The following is a 20,321-nucleotide window of genomic DNA, read 5'->3' as shown; positions in this document are numbered from 1 at the left end:
TTGGGTTCAGTTTACTACCCTGCAGGTTTAAGGTGGAGTTCATTTCAACTGCTTTGCAATGTCCCTTTGGTGAACATTTGTGATGAATCACCGTCCAGAGTGGCGTAAAAGTTGCAAGAATCGTGATCTGACTGATGCTGTAGAAGATGAGTTGTGTAACTGATTTAGCACCACATATGGAGGCCATTCTAAAGTAATTCTGTTCTAACCCAGAATAGAAAATATCAGATTGTTTATTCTGCCATGATTTAAAGAAAAAAGATCTGAACCACATTTGCGGACTCAATGCAGTCTATTTAACTCTTTTACATATTCTATTCTATTCTATTCTATTCTATTCTATTCTATTCTATTCTATTCTATTCTATTCTATTCTATTCTATTCTTATTACTGTTATCTAATTTTAATTCGATTGCACCCATTAGTTTTGTTTTTGTAAATCTTATATAGTGTTTTATTCACTTTTCTTGCATTTTTATCCTCACACAGCTGTGCATTTTATTGTATTTTCGGTATTTTAAAGCACTACTCCTATTCCAGTGTAAAACCATCCATTATTTACCACTTTCTATTCACAGCATGTTTACCCACATATAATAAAGTATAATACATGTTGCTTTATCTGGAAAAAAAATGAATTTAACAATAAGAAATATCTACTAAACATTAAATTTGTAGCTTGTAAACCATAAAAACCTATTAACATTGACCTTGTGTTAAGCACACACACATAAACACACATTGCAGACTGCGTAGACGTTGATATTAGTCCATCCCTCAAACCTTGATGGAGTTTCTGTCCGTAAGTTTCCATAAAAACTCTGCACTATATCTGATAAGATTTTTTGGAAAATACATTTCAACTCTGCAAGTAATTAAAGCTTCTAATAAAAAACAAAAAAAGATGAATACGCCCATGAGAATGATAAAAATATTAATTGTAGACCTTTAAACACAATAAATGCAACCATTTTATTGTAAAATTTCACAGCTATGTGCAATTCCCTTATGAAAAGGATTTTTTCCAGTACATATATAGTATATTATGCAGACCCTAACATACTTCATCAGTGCCCCTTTTGTACAATACTCATAGATGGCAAACAACTAACATACTGTATGTATGAGAATCATATGAAATTTATTTTGTTCTTGGATACCTTTTACTGAAGTCTGCAGTTCCAGAGTGTATTGTTTTTGTTTTTCTTGCTGTTTGACAAAATACATAACAATAGAAAATATCTACATGTGCTGTTCACATTTCTGTCTCATTTCATGGGTCCCAAAATAAAAATGACTCAGTCAGAGTTAAGTACAGTGCAATAAAACGTCCGTGTTGATGCAGGCAGATGAAGCGATGCTCGAGTTAGTCCAATTCTGATGAACATCCCTTTGATTTGTTTGACTGAAACATATTCAACATGCACACACTACTGGATAGAAACACATTCCAGTACTTCCCCCTATACTTGGATAGTTTTCCATTTACAGTAATAATAAAAAGAAAAAAAAAAGAAAAAAAAGACAGATTTGTGGAAAAAATTAAATTGTTATAAAGTATGTTCTGAAGTACCGTTTAAAACAAGACATGCTCAAGATTAAATACAATGACTTTGTAAGTAAATTCACACTGACTCCACTCTGAACACCATCAGGATTTCCTTCCATTTCACTCCAGTAGAATAATATTTTAGAACGTTCTGGTCGACAGAGAGAAGCACGGGTTACAATGCTTGCTCTGGTTATTCCAAAATGACATTTTAAAACAGAGAAATAATGGGTGAAAACATGTTCAGGGTGCCTGCTAGTTGGTGTCGGTGTGGTTAAAACCCACTGGACTCACTTCCTGTGCGCTTTTTTCACAGAGCATTATAAGTAGAATCACAAATGACATTACACTTTGATATTGTCTATTGCATGTGTGTCAGTTTGGCACTTTATAAGACATACAGGTACTCAGTCTGTTACACTTCTTTAAACTACTAAACACTGATGATGACCAGTCTACTGACACACACTTACACCCATGTGAGAGATAAGAGTATGTGCACACTTAGGACGGGTTTGGACTATTACTGTAAATGGCAGATTTGCAACAACAGGACCACTGTAAAATACAAAAGGGAAAGAACACTGGGAAATATGAGCTAATCTGGTAAATGCAGATGTTATTATCATCACTGATGCCTTTTTAATGATATTAAATATTAATGAATCCTTATGGTAGTGGAAAAAAAAGTGGAAATCGTTTCTGTAGTAGTCACTTAGACAAGCAAAGTTTACCTGGTGGCTTGGGAACTGTTCTTTTTTTATTTATTTATTTATTTATTTATTTCATTTTTTTTTCTTTTATTTCCCTGAAAATATTTAAGCCTACTACTCAGAAGCTGCACAACAGGTAATGTTGCAACTTACTAATTCAACAGATAGAACAGACCGACGGGCCTGTGTGAGAGTAGTGTACATCGATCACAACATAGAAAACACAAGATAAATAAGCTCAAGCTCCATTGACACATTGAACAGAAATGTCTCTGAGATATAAATGACAGCATTCTGTGTTTCTTTTCAGGGGCTATATGAACATAAAATACTTTTTTTTTTTTCTTCCGACAAAAATAAATACCATCAATAAATAATTAAATAAATACCCTTCCCCCCCAAAGTATTCTACAGGTCAGTCCAGCATAATACAATAAATCTAATATACTGTATGATGATATACTGTAACAATGCTGAGATTACAAAATATATACCCTTTTACAAAATCCCAAGGGTCTGACAAGTGTTTTCTTCCTTTAGTCATTTATGTACATAAACAATGTGATTTACACTTATCCTTTGTGAGATTACAAATCATACCGATGCACTGTCTGTCTCCATTTGTTGCATACTGACATCTATCAAAGTTGACCTGTAATGGGTTTTTCTCCATGTGCGCTGAGTGTTATCATACACAACATTTACAATTTAAATAGGTTGTCTACGTTCTGCTCGCTTCGTGTGACAAGATGGTGTTCAAAGCAAAATTTAATGGAAAAAAAAAAAAAAAAAAAGATCAAAAACAATAAATGAACTTCTGCCCAGCTCCCAGACGGTGTGATAATTTACATTCACGTTCCATATGTTTTTCTTTTCTCAAAAAAAAAAAAAAAGACAAGAAAGGAGACGAACTAGATAGTAAGGCATACACATCAGATTCTGGACACAAGCTGACACTTTATCTTACTTGAGCTGAGCGATTATCAATCATTAAAAGTCATTTTTTCCCAGGAAGTTTCGAGTATGACTGCCTAAAATAAAATATGCTGAGGGATTCCACAATTCCCAACTGTGCTGACATCTGTGTTAAAGCTGGAGATGAATTCGTCTGTCCTAAACCCAACTTCTAGTCGAGCAGCTGCAGGTATTACTCTGCTGATGATGAGACGTTTTTATAAGAATACCTAACTTGACAACAGTGTAATTTCTCTTGAAAAAGCTTGCATAACCAAAATATAACAGCAGTATGTCATTATTATGTAAATGCTTTTACCGGCAAATGGAACAGAGAAGAGGTCAGCTTGGTCTATACTATAAGCTAATGGCTGTGAGAAAAAAATGATTAAACTGTTTTCAGGCCTGAATCTCTGGGTTGATCCTCCCACCTGTATGCAAAGATGATTCATCAACCAAAGGAAAAAACAAAAAAATAATAAATAAATACATAAATTAAATAACTGGGCACATTTTATAATTTAATTTTCCAATTTTCCTAGAAAAAAGTGTTAAATCCTGAATGAGTAACAGTGCTATTTTTTTTTTTTAAGTTTCCATAACCAACAATAGAAGACCATAAAACAAGTTGATTTTTGGCCTGAAAGGTGCATGCAATAAATGTAAACCACTATGTAAGAATAAAATATATACATTGTCTGTACAGTTGAGCCCATAAACAGAATCGTCTCTGACCACACATGAAAAAAGTGATGTTGAATTGTGTTAACGCTTTAGCTAAATAAATGAATCATAACTCTCAGCATCAGTGTCTAACATAATTCTATTAAAGTGCTTCAGGTTTTGTTTTGGAAAAAAAAAAAAAAAAGTGGAAAAATTAATTTGATCTAAATCTCTATTTAAATACTGTTGGTGTGTGTGTCGTCTACAAAAACAGCAATCACCAAGAATCCAATTGTGAAGAAACTAGTCCAAATAAAATGGTAAAAACATCTTATTTCCACATACAATATTATTCTCACAACAATCTTTAAACCAGTTCATGCCATTTAAATGTAATGCTACAACATTTGCGGTGTCATCATTAAAATAACTTACATTGAGTGAGATCAGGTTTAATGAAAATAAAGTTAATGTGAGTTATCGTGTTTCAGTGGGCCCCTTCCTTCAGAATGTCCTTTGCTGGCGCAGAGCATATGTAGAACATAATGGAGTGTATGATAAGGCTGGATACACACCTGGGCCTAGAGATAGAGATAGGAGACCCAGTAGACCAGGTTGAAGAGACCGAATGCAGTGGGGAAGAAGATGCGTGCGTATGAGTCTATCTTTGCGATCCGAATGTGCAACCTGCCGTGCCGCCACGCTCCGGAGCGGCAGTCTTCGAAACAGCAGAAGAAGCTGGTGCAGTCCTTCCCGTCCAAGCACTCGTAGCCGTACTCCTCGTCTCGCTCCTGCATGTGTGTGGCGTTGTTCATCTGAATGGCCGTGGCCGAGCGCGGGCGGATGTCTACCGTGGGTGTCTGCTTTTAACAGGACAAAATGAGCACAGTTAGCCACGGCCTCGGCCCCGCCGCCATACAGACCTCACTCACGTAACAGGGGGGCTAATTTACCCCACCGCTTTTCTCTCTTTTCTGTTTTGTTTCCTATTATAGGTGACTGAAATGTAATTTGCACCTTCAACTTGCCAATAGACCCTTTCAGTGTCAAGAAAATACAAATGGACCCATAACCGCCACCTGTGGTTGTAATTAGAGAGGCCTATAGTAACAAAGGGTTCGTCCCCGTGGAACCCATGATGCAAATTACACCTTTGGGCTGGGACGTAGTGGGCAGCCATAACAATCAGAATATTTTTAGTGCAATATATCCTATAGCTTTATTGAGATTCTACTGTACATGAAGCTAGTGCTGGGCAAAGCCACTCTATTTTTAATTCTGATTATGCTACTGCTGCAAAACATTTGGAAAGGGCGTGAAATCAAATTGACAGATGCCTGCAGGCAATTTGTTCCACACACATTTAAAGAATGATTTTTTCAACGCCCAGTGACTCAACGAAATGTCATAATCCGGGACCTGTATGTGAAACAAATGTGTAAGGTGTGCTGTAAGTGGCTTATCATGCATCATTAGTTTAGGGAGGAGCGTCTGGCGACAGACGAGCGGCACGCAGCTCTGTCGCAAAACAGGTTAATAAATCAACTTACTTTTCAGACTGTGTTCTCCATTAGAGGATACATGCCTTTTATTCGTGAAGATTCTCCAAAATAGGACAGTGACATCAGTGAGTCATTCTAAAGGCAGACAATTAGTATTCAACTAGGCTGTTTTCATGGGCTTTTATCTCCAAATGCCACGCCACCTTTGCACAAATTGGAATTCTGGCTGTTTGGCAGATTAAATGCTTTCCCCTTCTTTGGCAGAAATGGACAGTTCCTTGACCTTGCTGATAAATTGGGGTGTCAACCTCATCATTTATAAAAAGACACAGCGAGTCAAGCATACTCAAAGGTTCAGCTATTGAGAATTGCATATTGTCACTTCCTTGAAGAAAGTGGCAGCAGCTGTCATTTAAGAGGTTCTTTTTGTTTTGTTTTTCTAACATAAGGAGCAGCAATCTATAAATGACTGCAGCGGCAGCATGTATTTATGCTTTCTGTTTTGAGAATGACTTTTTAATGGCTTCGCATTAAATAAGGGAGGATGTAAACAGTAAATATTCTTTTGCCACATTGGAGTTTCTTCTCATTTTTTTTTTCCTATATATCTACCATGGGCATGCTTGCTCCAAAAAATTAGGTCATTGCAGTTTTGGTTTCAACATAACATTTACTGCTGTAAGCATGCATCCTCAAACAGGCTTAAAATACTTCATTGAACTGTGTATTCCTTACAAGTTCTCATTTGCCCAGCACTAGTGCACAAACCTGCAGTCCCTTTGAAAACCATACATAACCACAAGCAGAACAATGTAGAGGTCAGTTTCAGCATCTCCATCTTTTTTTTTGTTTTGTTTTTTGTTTTTTTCTTTTTGTCCTCATTATTACAGGACAGCATGTTGAGCTAATGAGGGGATTAGCAAAACAGGTTATGACTCAGTTCTCAAAGGGGATTGGTGGCACTGGAGGAAGCGCAGTGGAAGCTCAAGCAGAAGGAGCACTAACGGCGTCCTGCCGCGTGGCCGGGTCAAGCCGGGCTGTGCCGAGTCAGTGTTAGCAAAAAAAAAACAAAAAAACAAAAAACAAAAAAGAAAAGTAAAAAGAAAGATACAACACAGTGGCATTGGCAACTTTAACTGGCTGAAAGTAGACAACCTCTCAGAGCAGACAACAGGCAGGATCCATTAATTGTGTGGCTCGACTTTAAGCATTATTTCTGCATTGTAAGTCTTTTATTTCTACATTAAAAAGCAAATTATCCACCCTAAAAATACACCTCCTAGTGATACACTGATGAAGACCTGTGTGTGGAAAAGCAGATTATCTTGTCTTGAGTTTGGTGTTAGGTTAAATTTAGATCTTTCCTAGCACCCACCCACCTACCCACCCAGCCTGGATGTTTTCTGGGTGTTTAAAGATTACCATGTGTTAATCTTCTGAATGGACCTCCAACTCTAATTAGACTCACAGCACAGTGCAGGGGTTGTCTGTTTCAGTCTGTTAAGGCTCTGCTGACTCTGTAGGAAGCGTCAGGTTGAGAAGCCCAACAAACACACAGGTATAGATTTACTGGCAGGAAAAAGGGAAAAGAAGAGGAAGCTGTTGCAGCAGCTGCTAGTTCACTGTGGTTACAACAACAACAAAGAGTGAAACAGGACAGAGGGAGCCAGAATGAAACCACACTGGGTCTGGACTATTACATTCCTCTGGACACGGGACGTGTGGGATGTTTACTTGAATTTTAAACAACTGCATAAGTACGTCTGGCTGGCTGCCTCCGCACTGTGCACTGCAGAGCGCCCCTTTTAATGTTATCTCTGATACCTATTTAGTAACTGAGGAGGAGTACAGTAAGAATGCAGGTAGATAAAAAGGGAGGAGAATAGAGAGGCGAATCTGCTGTAGAACAGACAGAAAAGCAGTGAGGTGCTGGGGGCTCAAAGAGCCAAAATGCAGCAGACACATGCAGTCAGACACAGGCAATATACCTTTGAGGAAAAGAGCCGGAGGAGCTTTTGTCCAGACAGGAAACAAAGAATATGTGGAATTGAAAGAGAGTAACAAACAAACAAATAAGGAATACATGAAAACAGAAAATACATCAATAAAAGAAAAAGAAACAAACACAGAGAGAATGTGTGAACATTACAAGAACAGCACTATCTAACTCAAAATGGAAAGAGAAGAAATATACTGTAGAGAGACATATATGTTACAAACAGACACAGGGGGAGATGCATGGTGGGATATACAATATGTATCTCACATGCTTCTTAAGCCAGAATCACCTTAGAACAAACGGTACTGATACAAAACTCTCATTTTTATTCAACATGTAAAATTCACACCTGTTTGTGTGCTTACGTGAAGTTTTTTCTTTCTGACAGTATGTTCTGTACTAGATACCAGTTGTTGACGTTGGCTAACTCCATTTCTAAGCTTATGGCTGCATCTATGACAAAAGTTATTTCGTTATAAAATCCTCACATTTGTTCTTCAGTTCTTCGGGGTCTCTCCGCTGCTCCTTTACAACGACACCACTGCACAATACTGGTGATAATGTTAGCTTACAAACGGAGTCAGTTAATGTCAACAAATGAACTGGCACCCAGTACAGCACAAACTTCGCATAAACACGCATAACTTATACACTTATTTATCTACTCTTTAATGCATACTTTAATGATTCATTGTGCATATGAAAATTTAGCAAATACAATCACCTTTGAATGAAATAGTACAAATGGGGACTGGTGCAGTGAGTCCCATAGTTTACAGGAAAACCATGACATCACCTGTTAGTTTCTGAACTGCTGTTTTGATGAGAGTACTTTGTCACATGTTGGCTATTAGGAGCTGGAAATGAACGTATTTGGACAAAAAGGGGTGGAGCTGCGGGGGCACTAGCTAATGCTAAGCTTACTGACTGAGTGAACTGTAAACTTCATAAAGCACTGTTTAACAAAGTCATTGTTAGTGGAGCCTATTAATCACAACTAATGTGGAGCTGTTTATCAGGAAAAGATGTGTTTTACTACATAAACAGAAACTCCAAAAGTACGAATCAGTCATTCAAAGCCTGACAGCACACATTTAAGCTTTCTATGTGACTCGAGACCTGATTAACGTAGGAAAACTTTCGAAGTGGACCAGTAGTTCACTTATTAGACTGTTCAAATACAACAAATGAGACTAGAATGAGAATGATATAAGATACTTTGACATTGGCTTCACTTTGGAGCTGAGCTCTTTGCCCCTTGGTGATTCCTCAGGGAATATTTAATAAGTCTGCTTGAATAGCTCCTTTAAAATCCAAGATATAATAGTCATTTTTCTGAATAGTGATCAAATAGGTCCGCTAAAGTGGGTTTTTCCTGTTACAAATGCATGTACTGGGTTAATTTATCGGCTCTTGGTGTAAAAAAGCCAAACCAGGGACATTAGCTGAGTGCTATATACTCTTTGTGCAGAACATCAGATATTCTATATGTCCACTATGTTTCACTGCAGTGTTTCTGGTAAATAAATGAATACATAAAATAAAAGTAGTTTTTTAATGTGATATTACGTGTAAAGTACAGCTAATGTTCAGACTACACATGTGGAAAGCTGTATGATTACGTATAGCTTACATTTGATGGTAAGAGCTGGAGCATTTAATAAAACCTACATTTTCACAACAATGTCAACATTTTTAGCAGTTATATTTGGCAGCCATTTTGAAAAAAAAAAATACAGTGTAATCTTGGATTTTAACGTGGCTAATCAGGCAGATGCCCTTGGGAATCACTAGTCGCTTTTCCATTGGACATCTGAGCAAAACATTACCAATATTTACTAAATGTCAAAAAAACAGAAGTGCGTTATCTCGGTTTTTCCATTAAATTACAAATGGATTTGGAGTTTTTGATGATTTTTTTTTTTTTTCTATGCTGTTTTTAACAGATTTTAATTTGTCTTTGTTTTTATGATGGTTGTATTTTGTTGTTCTTAGCCCACTTAACACCCTGTGCTATCACTAGTTTTATTTACTTATTTAATCTCTTGTTTTATGTTTGGTGTACGGCACTTTGGCCAGCTGTAAAGCTCTTAAAGTGCTTCATAAATAAAGTTGGTATGGTTGGTATGGTATGGTATTTGCTTATTTATTATTGCGAGATGACAGTCATTCCATAAAAATGGTAACAAACATAAATATGGTGTTGATTTACAGATATATTAATTATTATTATATATTACCCCTCTATCCCGTACTAAATTAAAAAATAGGACCAATGGCCCTGTAGCTTACCGGCCAAATTAAAAGCTTTTGGAAATGTATCCAGATGCCATTTATTATCACCCAGTTATGTGTATTTATTATATTACAGAAATAGCCCATGTTTTGGTCATGTTCCAATCAGATCTGTAAAAAATTCAAATTCTAACTTGATATCATTGATACTTACTGATTCAATCCACTTCCTATCTCTTATAATGGGAACATTTGTCAAAGTCACACCAAATCCAGAATCAGATCCAGATAGAAATAATTTCAATACCTTGTGTTGACATCATCATAAAGAAGCTGTATACCAAGTTTGAAGTCAATCAGAACTGTAGTTTCGGAGAAGAAGACGATTGAAATTTTCTCCCCATAACAGCCCATGTTAAATTTTCCATACGTTCCCAGATCCAGAAGAAGATCCTGATCAGCATGTGGCCATTATGTTTGTAGAAATTTACACTTGATATCATTTGTATTTACTGAGCTATTGCATCGATCCACTTCCTGTCTCTTATAATGGGGAAATTTTTCAAAGTCGCACCAAATCCAGAATCAGATCCCAGATCCAGAATCAGAAACCCAACCATTTTTAGCTTACCGGACGGTTCTGGTGTGTCCACACATACCACGACATGTTTCTTCTTGTTCGTCAGTTGTTGTAACATACGTCAACATCTGTTTTTTTAATTCACCTGAGTCTAGTTGCGAAAAAGGTCTTTCCATTGCAGTTTTGCATTATTTACCATTTGCACTACATCTGAAAAACCACCTCTTGCCAGTGCAAAAACTTTTAATCAAAAAATTAGACTTTTGGCGAAATTGTGGTTTTTCCATTAGGTAAATTTTTATGCGCAAGTTATATTTGCGCAGTTTGAGAGTCAATGGAAAAGCGACTAATGTGCCAGGTTTAGTGCTTGCATCACCCTTTGCATGAAATCCCAACAACCTAAAATTGAACATTTTGTGGAATATGTTAAAATGTGCAAGTATTTCTCTTGTGCATTAATAACAGATTTAAAGTTCAAAGGAAACCAAATAAACTTTCAACTATTTTTTTTTTTTTTTTTTTTTTAATTTCCTTGATTCCCCCTTATTTTCATACCATTAACTATTTATGAGCGTCATAAAATGTTTCGATCTGAGACCTCCTTGCATACGTTGTCCTTTCTGAATCTTTGTAAGTCATGCAAAGAACCTATACATGTCCCTCCACGATGGCACACACTGTCATTACACCTTCCACTTCATTATTCATTCATTCATCCACAAGATAGTTACTTTCGACCATGTGTGAAACCTCAGTAACAGAAGCTGAAACTAGAGCGCCCCACTTTCCCCCCCCTTCAAGTTCCAGTTCAATACTCCTGTTCATCCAAGCACGGTGTATTTAAAGCTTCAAGATCTTCAGTGTTTTCCTAGGCTTTGCCATTCACTTTAGTTGCCTAGAAACCCTTCAGAGAGAGTAACAGCATAACAAATCCAGCAAATCTCCTCATTTCTAGACTCAAATTAACAGTGTTAAGAGAATGACAAGTGAAAATCATACTGTTTGGGATAAACATACTCCATTAGTGTTCACATATATGGTGAGAGATCATTACCATTTCCACTATGAAGAAGTATTTAAAGCTCAACTTGACCATCATGTGACACGGGTCTAAATTACAGCTGTGACAGATGCCTCGCGGATTAAAAAAATGTTCAAAACCGTCCGATCCAGACACAGCACTATGAGATGGTAGCCCCTGTGAAGATGCTCCCTTAGGGACACTAAGCAGGGCACAGCTTTTTTTTTTTTTTTTTTTAATCTTATCCTAGCAGAGTAGGACAGTGGGGGAGGGATGAAGAGTATAGTAAAGTCTTTGACCCTTAACCTATATATATATATGAAATCCTGTGACATTTGAGAATCTACACATTCTAAAAATATAACATCTGTGGAGTCCCTCTGTCAAAAACTGAGACATCATGGGATATAATATATATATATATATATATTAAAAAAAAAATAAGTTATGAAAGGTGATTAATAATTTTAACTCATAAAGTCTTAATGGGTAGGTGTTAGAGAGGCACTCACCGGGTTTTTCTTCTTCTTGTCCTTTTTGGCACTTGGCTTCCTGTTGCTGACAAAGTAGTGCAGTGTGCCGTACTCTATAAGTGCAGCAAAGACGAAAATGAAGCAGACGGACACGAACAGGTCCATGGCAGTGACGTAGGACACTTTTGGAAGCGATTTCCTAGCGATTGTACTCAGCGTGGTCATGGTCAGCACAGTGGTGATGCCTGTAAATGGGATTAGAAAGAACGTTATTTTATGTAAAAAAAAAATAAATAAATAAATAAATAAATAAATAAATATATATATATATATATATATATATGTGTATATACACACACACACACACACACACAGAGTGGGGAAGAAAAATTTACAATGAACATTTTGTTGTTTTTTCTCAGCAGGCACTACGTCAATTGTTTTGAAACCAAACATATATTGATGTCATAATCATACCTAACACTATTATCCATACCTTTTCAGAAACTTTTGCCCATATGAGTAATCAGGAAAATAAACGTCAGTGTGTGATTTGCTGAATGCACTCGTCACACCAAAGGAGATTTCAAAAATAGTTGGAGTGTCCATAAAGACTGTTTATAATGGAAAGAAGAGAATGACTATGAGCAAAACTATTACGAGAAAGCCTGGAAGATACTATTAAAGAAGAATGGGAGAAGTTGTCACCCGGATATTTGAGGAACACTTGCGCAAGTTTCAGGAAGCGTGTGAAGGTTATTGAGAAAGAAGGAGGACACATAGAATAAAAACATCTTCTATTATGTCAATTTTCTTGTGGCAAATACATTCTCATGACTTTCAATAAACTAATTGGTCATACACTGTCTTTCAATCCCTGCCTCAAAATATTGTAAATTTTGCTTCTCCACCCTGTATATAATTTGCATGGGTTCACTCTCATATGGGTGCTTCTATGAAACTGAGTTTATTTTGGTATGTGACACTTTACCAGCTTTTTTAGACCCAATAATAAAAGAAAAAAATAGACATATTTCCCCCCAGGATGTATCTAATGATGACCTCAGATAAATACAAAAAAAATTATACTCCTACGCCGAGCCATCCCAAAATTAATGAATTTTTGATAAAATACTGGGGCCAAAAATAGGACCAAAATTGGAACAGGACAAGCTGCCCAAGTGCCAGTGCATTTTATCTTGAAAACATGGCTTGAAGTGGTCTTATATACAGCTATAAATAAAAACAGTGTGTTAAATTTGACGATCCTAGCGTTTTTTTCTAATCCAGACATGCAGGTTTTTAATGAATCACCAGTTTCATTCCAGGTTTCATGCATAACCCATCGTGTCCACTCGTGTTACATACGGAACCTCCCCATATAAACATAGATAACTTGCGAGTAATTTTGCAACAGCGGTCATTTTTGTGAAACACTCTACTTTGCATAACCGGTTCGATTCCCAAAATGTACCTGTGAGAAAATAAAGAGATATTCGAAAAAAAAAAAAAATAGTAGAGCATAATTTGCCTGTTGCCGTGTCACATAGGGATTCTTGTATGTAAATAATACAAAAATAAAAATGAAATAAAAATGTGTTTTATTTGAAAAATAGTTTCTCTTTTATCTCAGTAAAAACATTTTTTAAAATAATTTAACTCAATTCAATTTTATTTGTAGAGTCCTATATCACAACAAGGTTACCTCACAGACTTTACAGAATTAGTTGGATTTGAAAACAAACAACAGTCAAATAAACAGCAGATGAAGGAAATGGATTAATGTCCTTGGCATCCCCTGTCCTTAGACCCTCCTTCTTGGCAAGAAAAAACTCCAAAAACCCAGTGGGAAAAGAGAAACCTCTGGGAGAACCACAGTGAAGGAGAGATCCACTCCCATGGATGGACAGACTGTAGATGCACCAGGACTGATGGACGTCCATTTGCAGATGTAAAACAGACCCAAAGTGCTCTAAAGCTGCTTCGTAACATTAATCTACATCTGGTTTGACTTTTTAGCCCCTGTGCCCTGTTTTTAGGAACAAGTTTCATAGGTGCACCCATATGTAACAACCCACTTTTACACAGAAAATATATTTATTTTTGTTCTTTTTTTCAAATATATTATTCATTAATTTAGGGAATTTGCCAGACATTAGCAGTGTGTAAACACTGATTATATTTACACTGTTACAGGTTCACAGGGAACCATAGAAACTGACACACTTTTATATTTCCTTTCTATTAATGTTCGTACTGTGCTCTGGAACTTGACGTAATGTTCTGTGCAGATTCATTAGGAATTTATTACAAAACAAGCTTAGAAGTATGACAACAGCTGCATCTTTTAGTATAAGAATATTTTACAATAAAAATAAGCTGAAACTTGAGATTCAGAGTGAGTTTTATCAATGATTTCAACATATTTTCATCCTTATGTTATTTCCAGTTAAAAAAGAATGCGATCATAAAAGCTTTAGGAACACATATTGTACATTTTTAATTGCAGGAGCTTAATTTTTCATCTTAGAAATACATGTAATGCCTATGGGGTTCTTCCTCCCCTCTGCTCCTGCATTATCTAAACCCTTAGAGCAAAGTTTTTCAACCTTGGGATCGGGACCCCACATGGGGTCGCCTGGAATTCAAATGGAGTCACCTGAAATTTCTAGTAATTCATAAAAATAAACAAAAAACTTACTAATAAAAAATATAAGGTGAGTTGAAAGAGAGAATCCCAATACATAACAGACAGGACCAACTGAAGCTGAAACTGAAGCCCTGTGGTACTGTTTATCTTTCAAATATTCATTGTGGTCGGTTTCAGATGCTGCAGCTCTTTCATAATTCATAGTTTGAGTTATTGTTTGTTCAGTATTAATTTGCAGCCTTGAATAAATGAATGACTGAATGAATTTATTTTGGTTTGTACATCAATAATCAATCACTTAGTACAACAATTAGAATAAACATAAAATCCAAAAAAGAATCAAAGCTATTTTATTTGCCTATCCTTTTCACCTAATACACTGCTTACATTAAATTAAATGTGTCCTGTAAATACAAGCTGGACTGACTGTACATATCCTGACTAAGGAAAATCAAATTCTCACTTTGTGCAGTAATCTACACCTGGCTTTTCTGCCTCTGTCCATAATAATATATATTATATAGCCTGAATGTCATCTAAAATTAATGTTTATTTGCAACGTAGTATAGCAAACTATTACATGATCAAAAACAAATTAATTTTAGCAAAATTTCTCTGTTTTGAATGTCTGGGGTCGCCAGAAATTTGTGAGGTTAAAATGGGGTCACGAGCCAAAAAAGGTTGGGAACCACTGCATTAGAGTCTCCAAGTCAGATTAGTCTCATCATTTGTTCCTATAAATACCATAATACATGAGCAAATGTAAAGTTAACAGCAAAATACAAATTACACATAGAAAAACAATAAGCATCACTTAAAACAGTGGTTTCCAACCTTTTTTGGCTCGTGACCCCATTTTAACATCACAAATTTCTGGCGACCCCAGACATTCAAAACGGAGACTTTTTTTTTTCTTTTTTAGTAAAATTAATTTGTTTTTGATTATTTAATAGTTTGCTATACTATGTTGCAAATAAACGTTAATATTAGACAACATTTAGTCTATATAATGTATATTATTATGGACGGAGACAGAAAAGCCAGGTGTAGATTATTGCACAAAGTGAGAATTTTATTTTCTGTGGTCAGGATATGTACAGTCAGTCTAGCTTGGATTTACAAGGCTGACAATTAATACTGAACAAACAACAACTCAAACTATGAATTATGAAAGAGCTGCAGCATCTGAAACCGACCACAATGAACATTTGAAAGATAAACAGAACCACAGTGCTTCAGTTTCATCTTCACAGTTTGTTGTGTCCTTTATGGATTGGGATTGTCTCTGTCAAATCACCATAATTTTTTTATTAGTAGGTATTTAATTTTTTTTTTTTTTTTTTAATCAATTACTAGAAATTCCAGGTGACCCCCCCCAACCCCAAGTTTGAAAAACACTGCCTTAGAGCCTCAAAGTCAGATTAGTTTGATCATTTGGTCCTATAAATACCATGATACAGGAGCAAATGTAAAGTTAACAGCAAAATACAAATTACACATAGAAAAATATAAAACACCACTTAAAGGGTGATTGGTAACTAAAACAATGACGTGAGGAATTGTTTGGATGTTGTGTTTTATTCAGTAACTAACAAATAAGAGGATTAAATGACGACTGTTTGATTGCAAGCCCTTACAGTTAAGACAGCTGTTTTACGATCGGCTCAATCCACATACTTTACCGGTTTATGGGTTAGCTTCTGCCATTAACCACCCCGCAGCCATACCACATTCTTATATCTCCCATCTGCCCTAAAGCCCTCTTCCCTTTTACTCACTCTGTCTGTCTTCAATAACGATGAGGATGGAAGCGGGTTCGTGGCACTCGGAGGAAAAATGCATGTATAAGCACGTTGATATGACAGATTAGCACCGGCATCAGCAGCAGCAGCAGCAGCAGCAGCAGCAGCAGCAACATAACACACAAGACCACCTCCTGCCTTTAAATAGAGCCTAAGAGGACATGCTTGACTTGTAAAAAAGATGATTTATGTTTAAATTTTAATGTAGATTGAAAGAAATCAGTCTGCCAAGATTAACGCTGCAGTATTGTAAGTGAATTGATATATTTCAGGACGGCATGGAAGGATTAAGAATTATGTCATCTGCATTAATCCGTTCCCAAACCACCTGGCTGCATGTACCTCCTGAATCATCTTCCGAAGAGGAAATTAAGGTATTTGACTCTTGGTACATTTTTAGCAGGGAATTAATAGTGTTATTATTCCGACTGCAAATCACGTCTGCACAAGCCTAAGCAGTAGAAAACAAAACAACCTATTTTTAGAAAGATTAATGACGGACAAAGTAATGATGATGGTGAAGAGGAATGAAGCTTTCTGCCTGGAGGGATTGGTTTACATTCAGTTATGCTCACTAATGATCACATCATGAGGACTTTAGGTCAGGATTTAGAGCCTTGAGGGCCGAAAGGAAAGCTGACTAAGGAATATGCACATAACTGCATCAAAAGTGAACTTCTGAGAATGTCCACTGGACTCCAAGGGCGAGTTCAAAGGCTGACAAATTTCCTTGAAATCTTCGCTTTTGCCCCCTTTTTTCCATTCTATGTCCCTTTTGTACATTCAGCGAAGACGCCACCTGCATTATTATTGTGCTGAGGCTGCATCTCTGCATCTTCCCCGCTGTATTGCATAATTAATGTCTCATTAAGGCATGCATGAAAACATATGTGCCGGGATAGGCTTTTCTAATCAAGATGGACTAGATTCCTAAGATGCTGCCCTGTCTCTGGGGGTAAAGAGGACGGGGAGGAGGAGTAAAAAAGACGAAAAGAGACAGAAGTAAAGAGCGGAATGGCAGGAAGCGTGGAGGTAGGAAAGAAAACAGTATTTCATTGTGAGGTAGATCGTGATCACCGCGGGGTTTTTGATGTGTAACAGCAGGGAGTAATTAAGGACAGGATGCCTAATGAATGTTCTAAGTCTGTGCTGCATATGTGTGTTTGGGAATGGTGGACTGGATATGAAACTAACACTGTCCAATTATCCAATAGACAGGAAAAAAAAAAAACATAGGTGGAAGATAACATTTTCTGGCATAAATAATGTCTTTTTGTTTTATTAGATTTTTTTACCCAATGATGTCCTGGCAGGAACCGCATCCTTGTTGATCCAAAATGAAACCCAGGAGAGGACGACAATGAGGGTGCATGGGATGTAGGTCTGGATGGTGAAGTAGCCCATCCTCCTGCTCAGGTCAAAGAAGACAGTCAGCACCACATAGTCGCCTGGAGAGAGATAGAACAGAAAGCAAAAAAAAAAAAAAAAAAAAAGGTAAATTCATCATATCGTGTAGGGTAAAACATCAAGGATATTACATTTATATATGAGTTTAGATTTATTTTATCACATGGGTGTCAGAATGATGTGTGACCATAAAGATGTCTGCAGGCCATTCAGAAGAACGGTAAAGGTCGAGGTACTGAAACGCACACTGCAGTTTAAGAAGAACAGTATATTCAGGTAGATATATTTTAGAATGTATTACTGTGTATTTCGACATCCTGTTATTTCAACCCAATTTTTACATCACAGCACCAGGACATCAACTTCAGAACTTTAAAAATTTATTGTAATTGTATACAGCCATGCATAATTTGGCTCCAGTTTATATTTAGTGCTTTTAACCCATAAAGACCCTTACATCCATCACCAACCACAACCATCTACTGATCTAAACTGTTTAATACCTGTTGATCCACTAATCCTATCAATACATGTAAGTAATTGGTGTAAAATGTAGTTTGTCATCTTTTCATGGTCATCAAATATGACCCTTTTGGATGTTCAGAGGCTCCGTAGTTACCATGGAAACAACGTCATCTTCTACAACATTGATTCACCAGTAAAACCCATGGAGTTGGATCAATGACAGTGGATGGAAATGCTTGTTTCATGTTCAGTTAATGATAGATTTTTACTGAAAAGTCACTTTTTCTGCAGTTTTCTCTGTTTTTTATATAAGGCCCCCAACTTTACTTTGATCTTTTATGAACATCACCATGATCAGTAAATTGAATAAAGGAAAATAGTTGACTTTTACTGATAAAATCCAAAGTACAGAAGATACTATTATAATAAATGGTGATAAATTACTTAACAAAGGTTAGATAGAGAGAAAATTCATTTGGGAACTGACATAAAAGTAGTGCTGGCCCTTTATGGGTAACCGATAATAGACCAAGCAGAAGCCCTAAGATTATTTATTTATTTATTTAGAACGTGCAAAGAAACAAAATAAAACAAAACGAAGCAAATTAAGACCAAAACAAAATAGCGTTTAAATGAACAGAATCTATCTTCAAGTACATGCAAGGCTGAATTTTGCATGGTCGAAAAGGAGTAGGAAGAAGTATAAACTTATTTAATCCTACCCCTCAAGTGCTTTTACACCTTTATCACTAACTTAATACAACAATCAAACATTTAATTTTTCCTAATTTTAGCATTCAGCCACAACAAATACATAATGCAGTAACTGAATTATACACAACAATATGTTCATGGTAGTACAGTCATACAAACAGACTCAACAATTCAACAATTTTCTTCAATACTTACAGCGTATTTATCAATACAACATCATCCATAAACAAACAGCCCTCATTGTCATTATTAAATACTGGACCTCTCAAGAATCAATTCTTTATAGGATCAGGTGGTCTGTGATCAGCTGATCAGAGCAGACCAAAAACTAAATGTGTGTATGCGTTTACAGCCTCATGGCTTTGGAACAGCCTGCCTCTCAGTGTGCGATCTTCACTGCAGCTATTAAACACCTCAGTACAACTCTGCAGCTTCTACAAAATGGCCTTAAACATAAATATTTTACAACTTTCACATGATTCTTTTTGTATTTTGTGGTATTTGATTTGATGTATTTTACTTAAACTTTTCCTTTGTATATTTCCTATACAGGGTGGGGAAGCAAAATTGACAATGAACATTTAGTTGTTTTTTCTCAGCGGGCACTACGTCAGTTGTTTTGAAACCAAACATATATTGATGTCATAATCATACCTAACACTATTATCCATACCTTTTCAGAAACTTTTGCCCATATGAGTAATCAGGAAAGCAAACGTCAAAGAGTGTGTGATTTGCTGAATGCACTCGTCACACCAAAGGAGATTTCAAAAATAGTTGGAGTGTCCATAAAGACTGTTTATAATGTAAAGAAGAGAATGACTATGAGCAAAACTATTACGAGAAAGTCTGGAAGTGGAGGAAGCAACAAAAAATGTACCAAAGCTTTTATTAAAGCTCTCAAATCCAAAATCCTAAAGGATCCAACCAAGTCCATGAGAAAAATGGCAATTGAACTTGACGTAGACAACAAGACCGTTAGAAATGCAGTAAAATATGATTTGAAGTTAAAATCTTACACAAGAACACCAAAACACTTGTTGACAACAGCAACAAATCCAACTTTAGCAATTTTTGGGAATCATGTTTATTGCCGCCTTCTAGCCCAGATCTAAACCCTCTGGATTCTGCTATTTAGGGCGTTTTAGAACATGCTACCAATAGAACATCACACAGCAATGTCGACTTTCTTAAAGATACTATTAAAGAAGAATGGGAGAAGTTGTCACCCGAATATTTGAGGAACACTTGAGCAAGTTTCAGGAAGAGTGTGAAGGCAGTTATTGAGAAAGAAGGAGGACACAGAATAAAAACATTTTCTATTATGTCAATTTTCTTGTGGCAAATAAATTGTCATGACTTTCAATAAACTAACTGGTCATACACTGTCTTTCAATCCCTGCCTCAAAATATTGTAAATTTGGCTTCCCCACCCTGTATGTACTTTCACATATTTTGCACTTAAAAAAAAAAAAAAAAAAAAAAAAAACATCTTTAAATTTGATCTGTAATGGCAAAATTCTATCACTTGGGCAACTGTCAAAACCATATCACTCACACAGTTCCTATCTGACCCATTTGTGTAATTCCTAT

General features: G+C 36.3%; 1 protein-coding gene across 4 annotated transcripts in view; it reads right to left on the bottom strand.

Moving 5' to 3' along the window:
* Positions 1–959: 959 nt before the first annotated feature.
* gabrg2 (gamma-aminobutyric acid type A receptor subunit gamma2) overlaps positions 960–20,321 on the bottom strand; it is a 105,527-nt gene continuing 86,165 nt past the window's right edge. The window contains exons 7-10 of one of the 4 annotated variants that reach the window (XM_030153734.1): positions 17,438–17,590; positions 11,730–11,935; positions 7,371–7,394; positions 960–4,743 (exon numbers count right to left, since the gene is read on the bottom strand). In XM_030153734.1, coding sequence (XP_030009594.1) covers positions 4,462–4,743; positions 7,371–7,394; positions 11,730–11,935; positions 17,438–17,590 — 665 coding nt within the window. In that variant the 3' untranslated portion in view covers positions 960–4,461. The remainder of the gene's footprint in view (positions 4,744–7,370; positions 7,395–11,729; positions 11,936–17,437; positions 17,591–20,321) is intronic. The other 3 variants (XM_030153735.1, XM_030153736.1, XM_030153737.1) reach the window with 3 other exon arrangements.

The sequence above is a fragment of the Sphaeramia orbicularis genome, chromosome 14 (assembly GCF_902148855.1).
Source record: "Sphaeramia orbicularis chromosome 14, fSphaOr1.1, whole genome shotgun sequence".
Lineage (NCBI taxonomy): Eukaryota > Metazoa > Chordata > Actinopteri > Kurtiformes > Apogonidae > Sphaeramia > Sphaeramia orbicularis.
The sequence above is the reverse complement of the archived record's forward strand: the minus strand, read 5'-3'. Positions and strand labels throughout refer to the sequence as shown.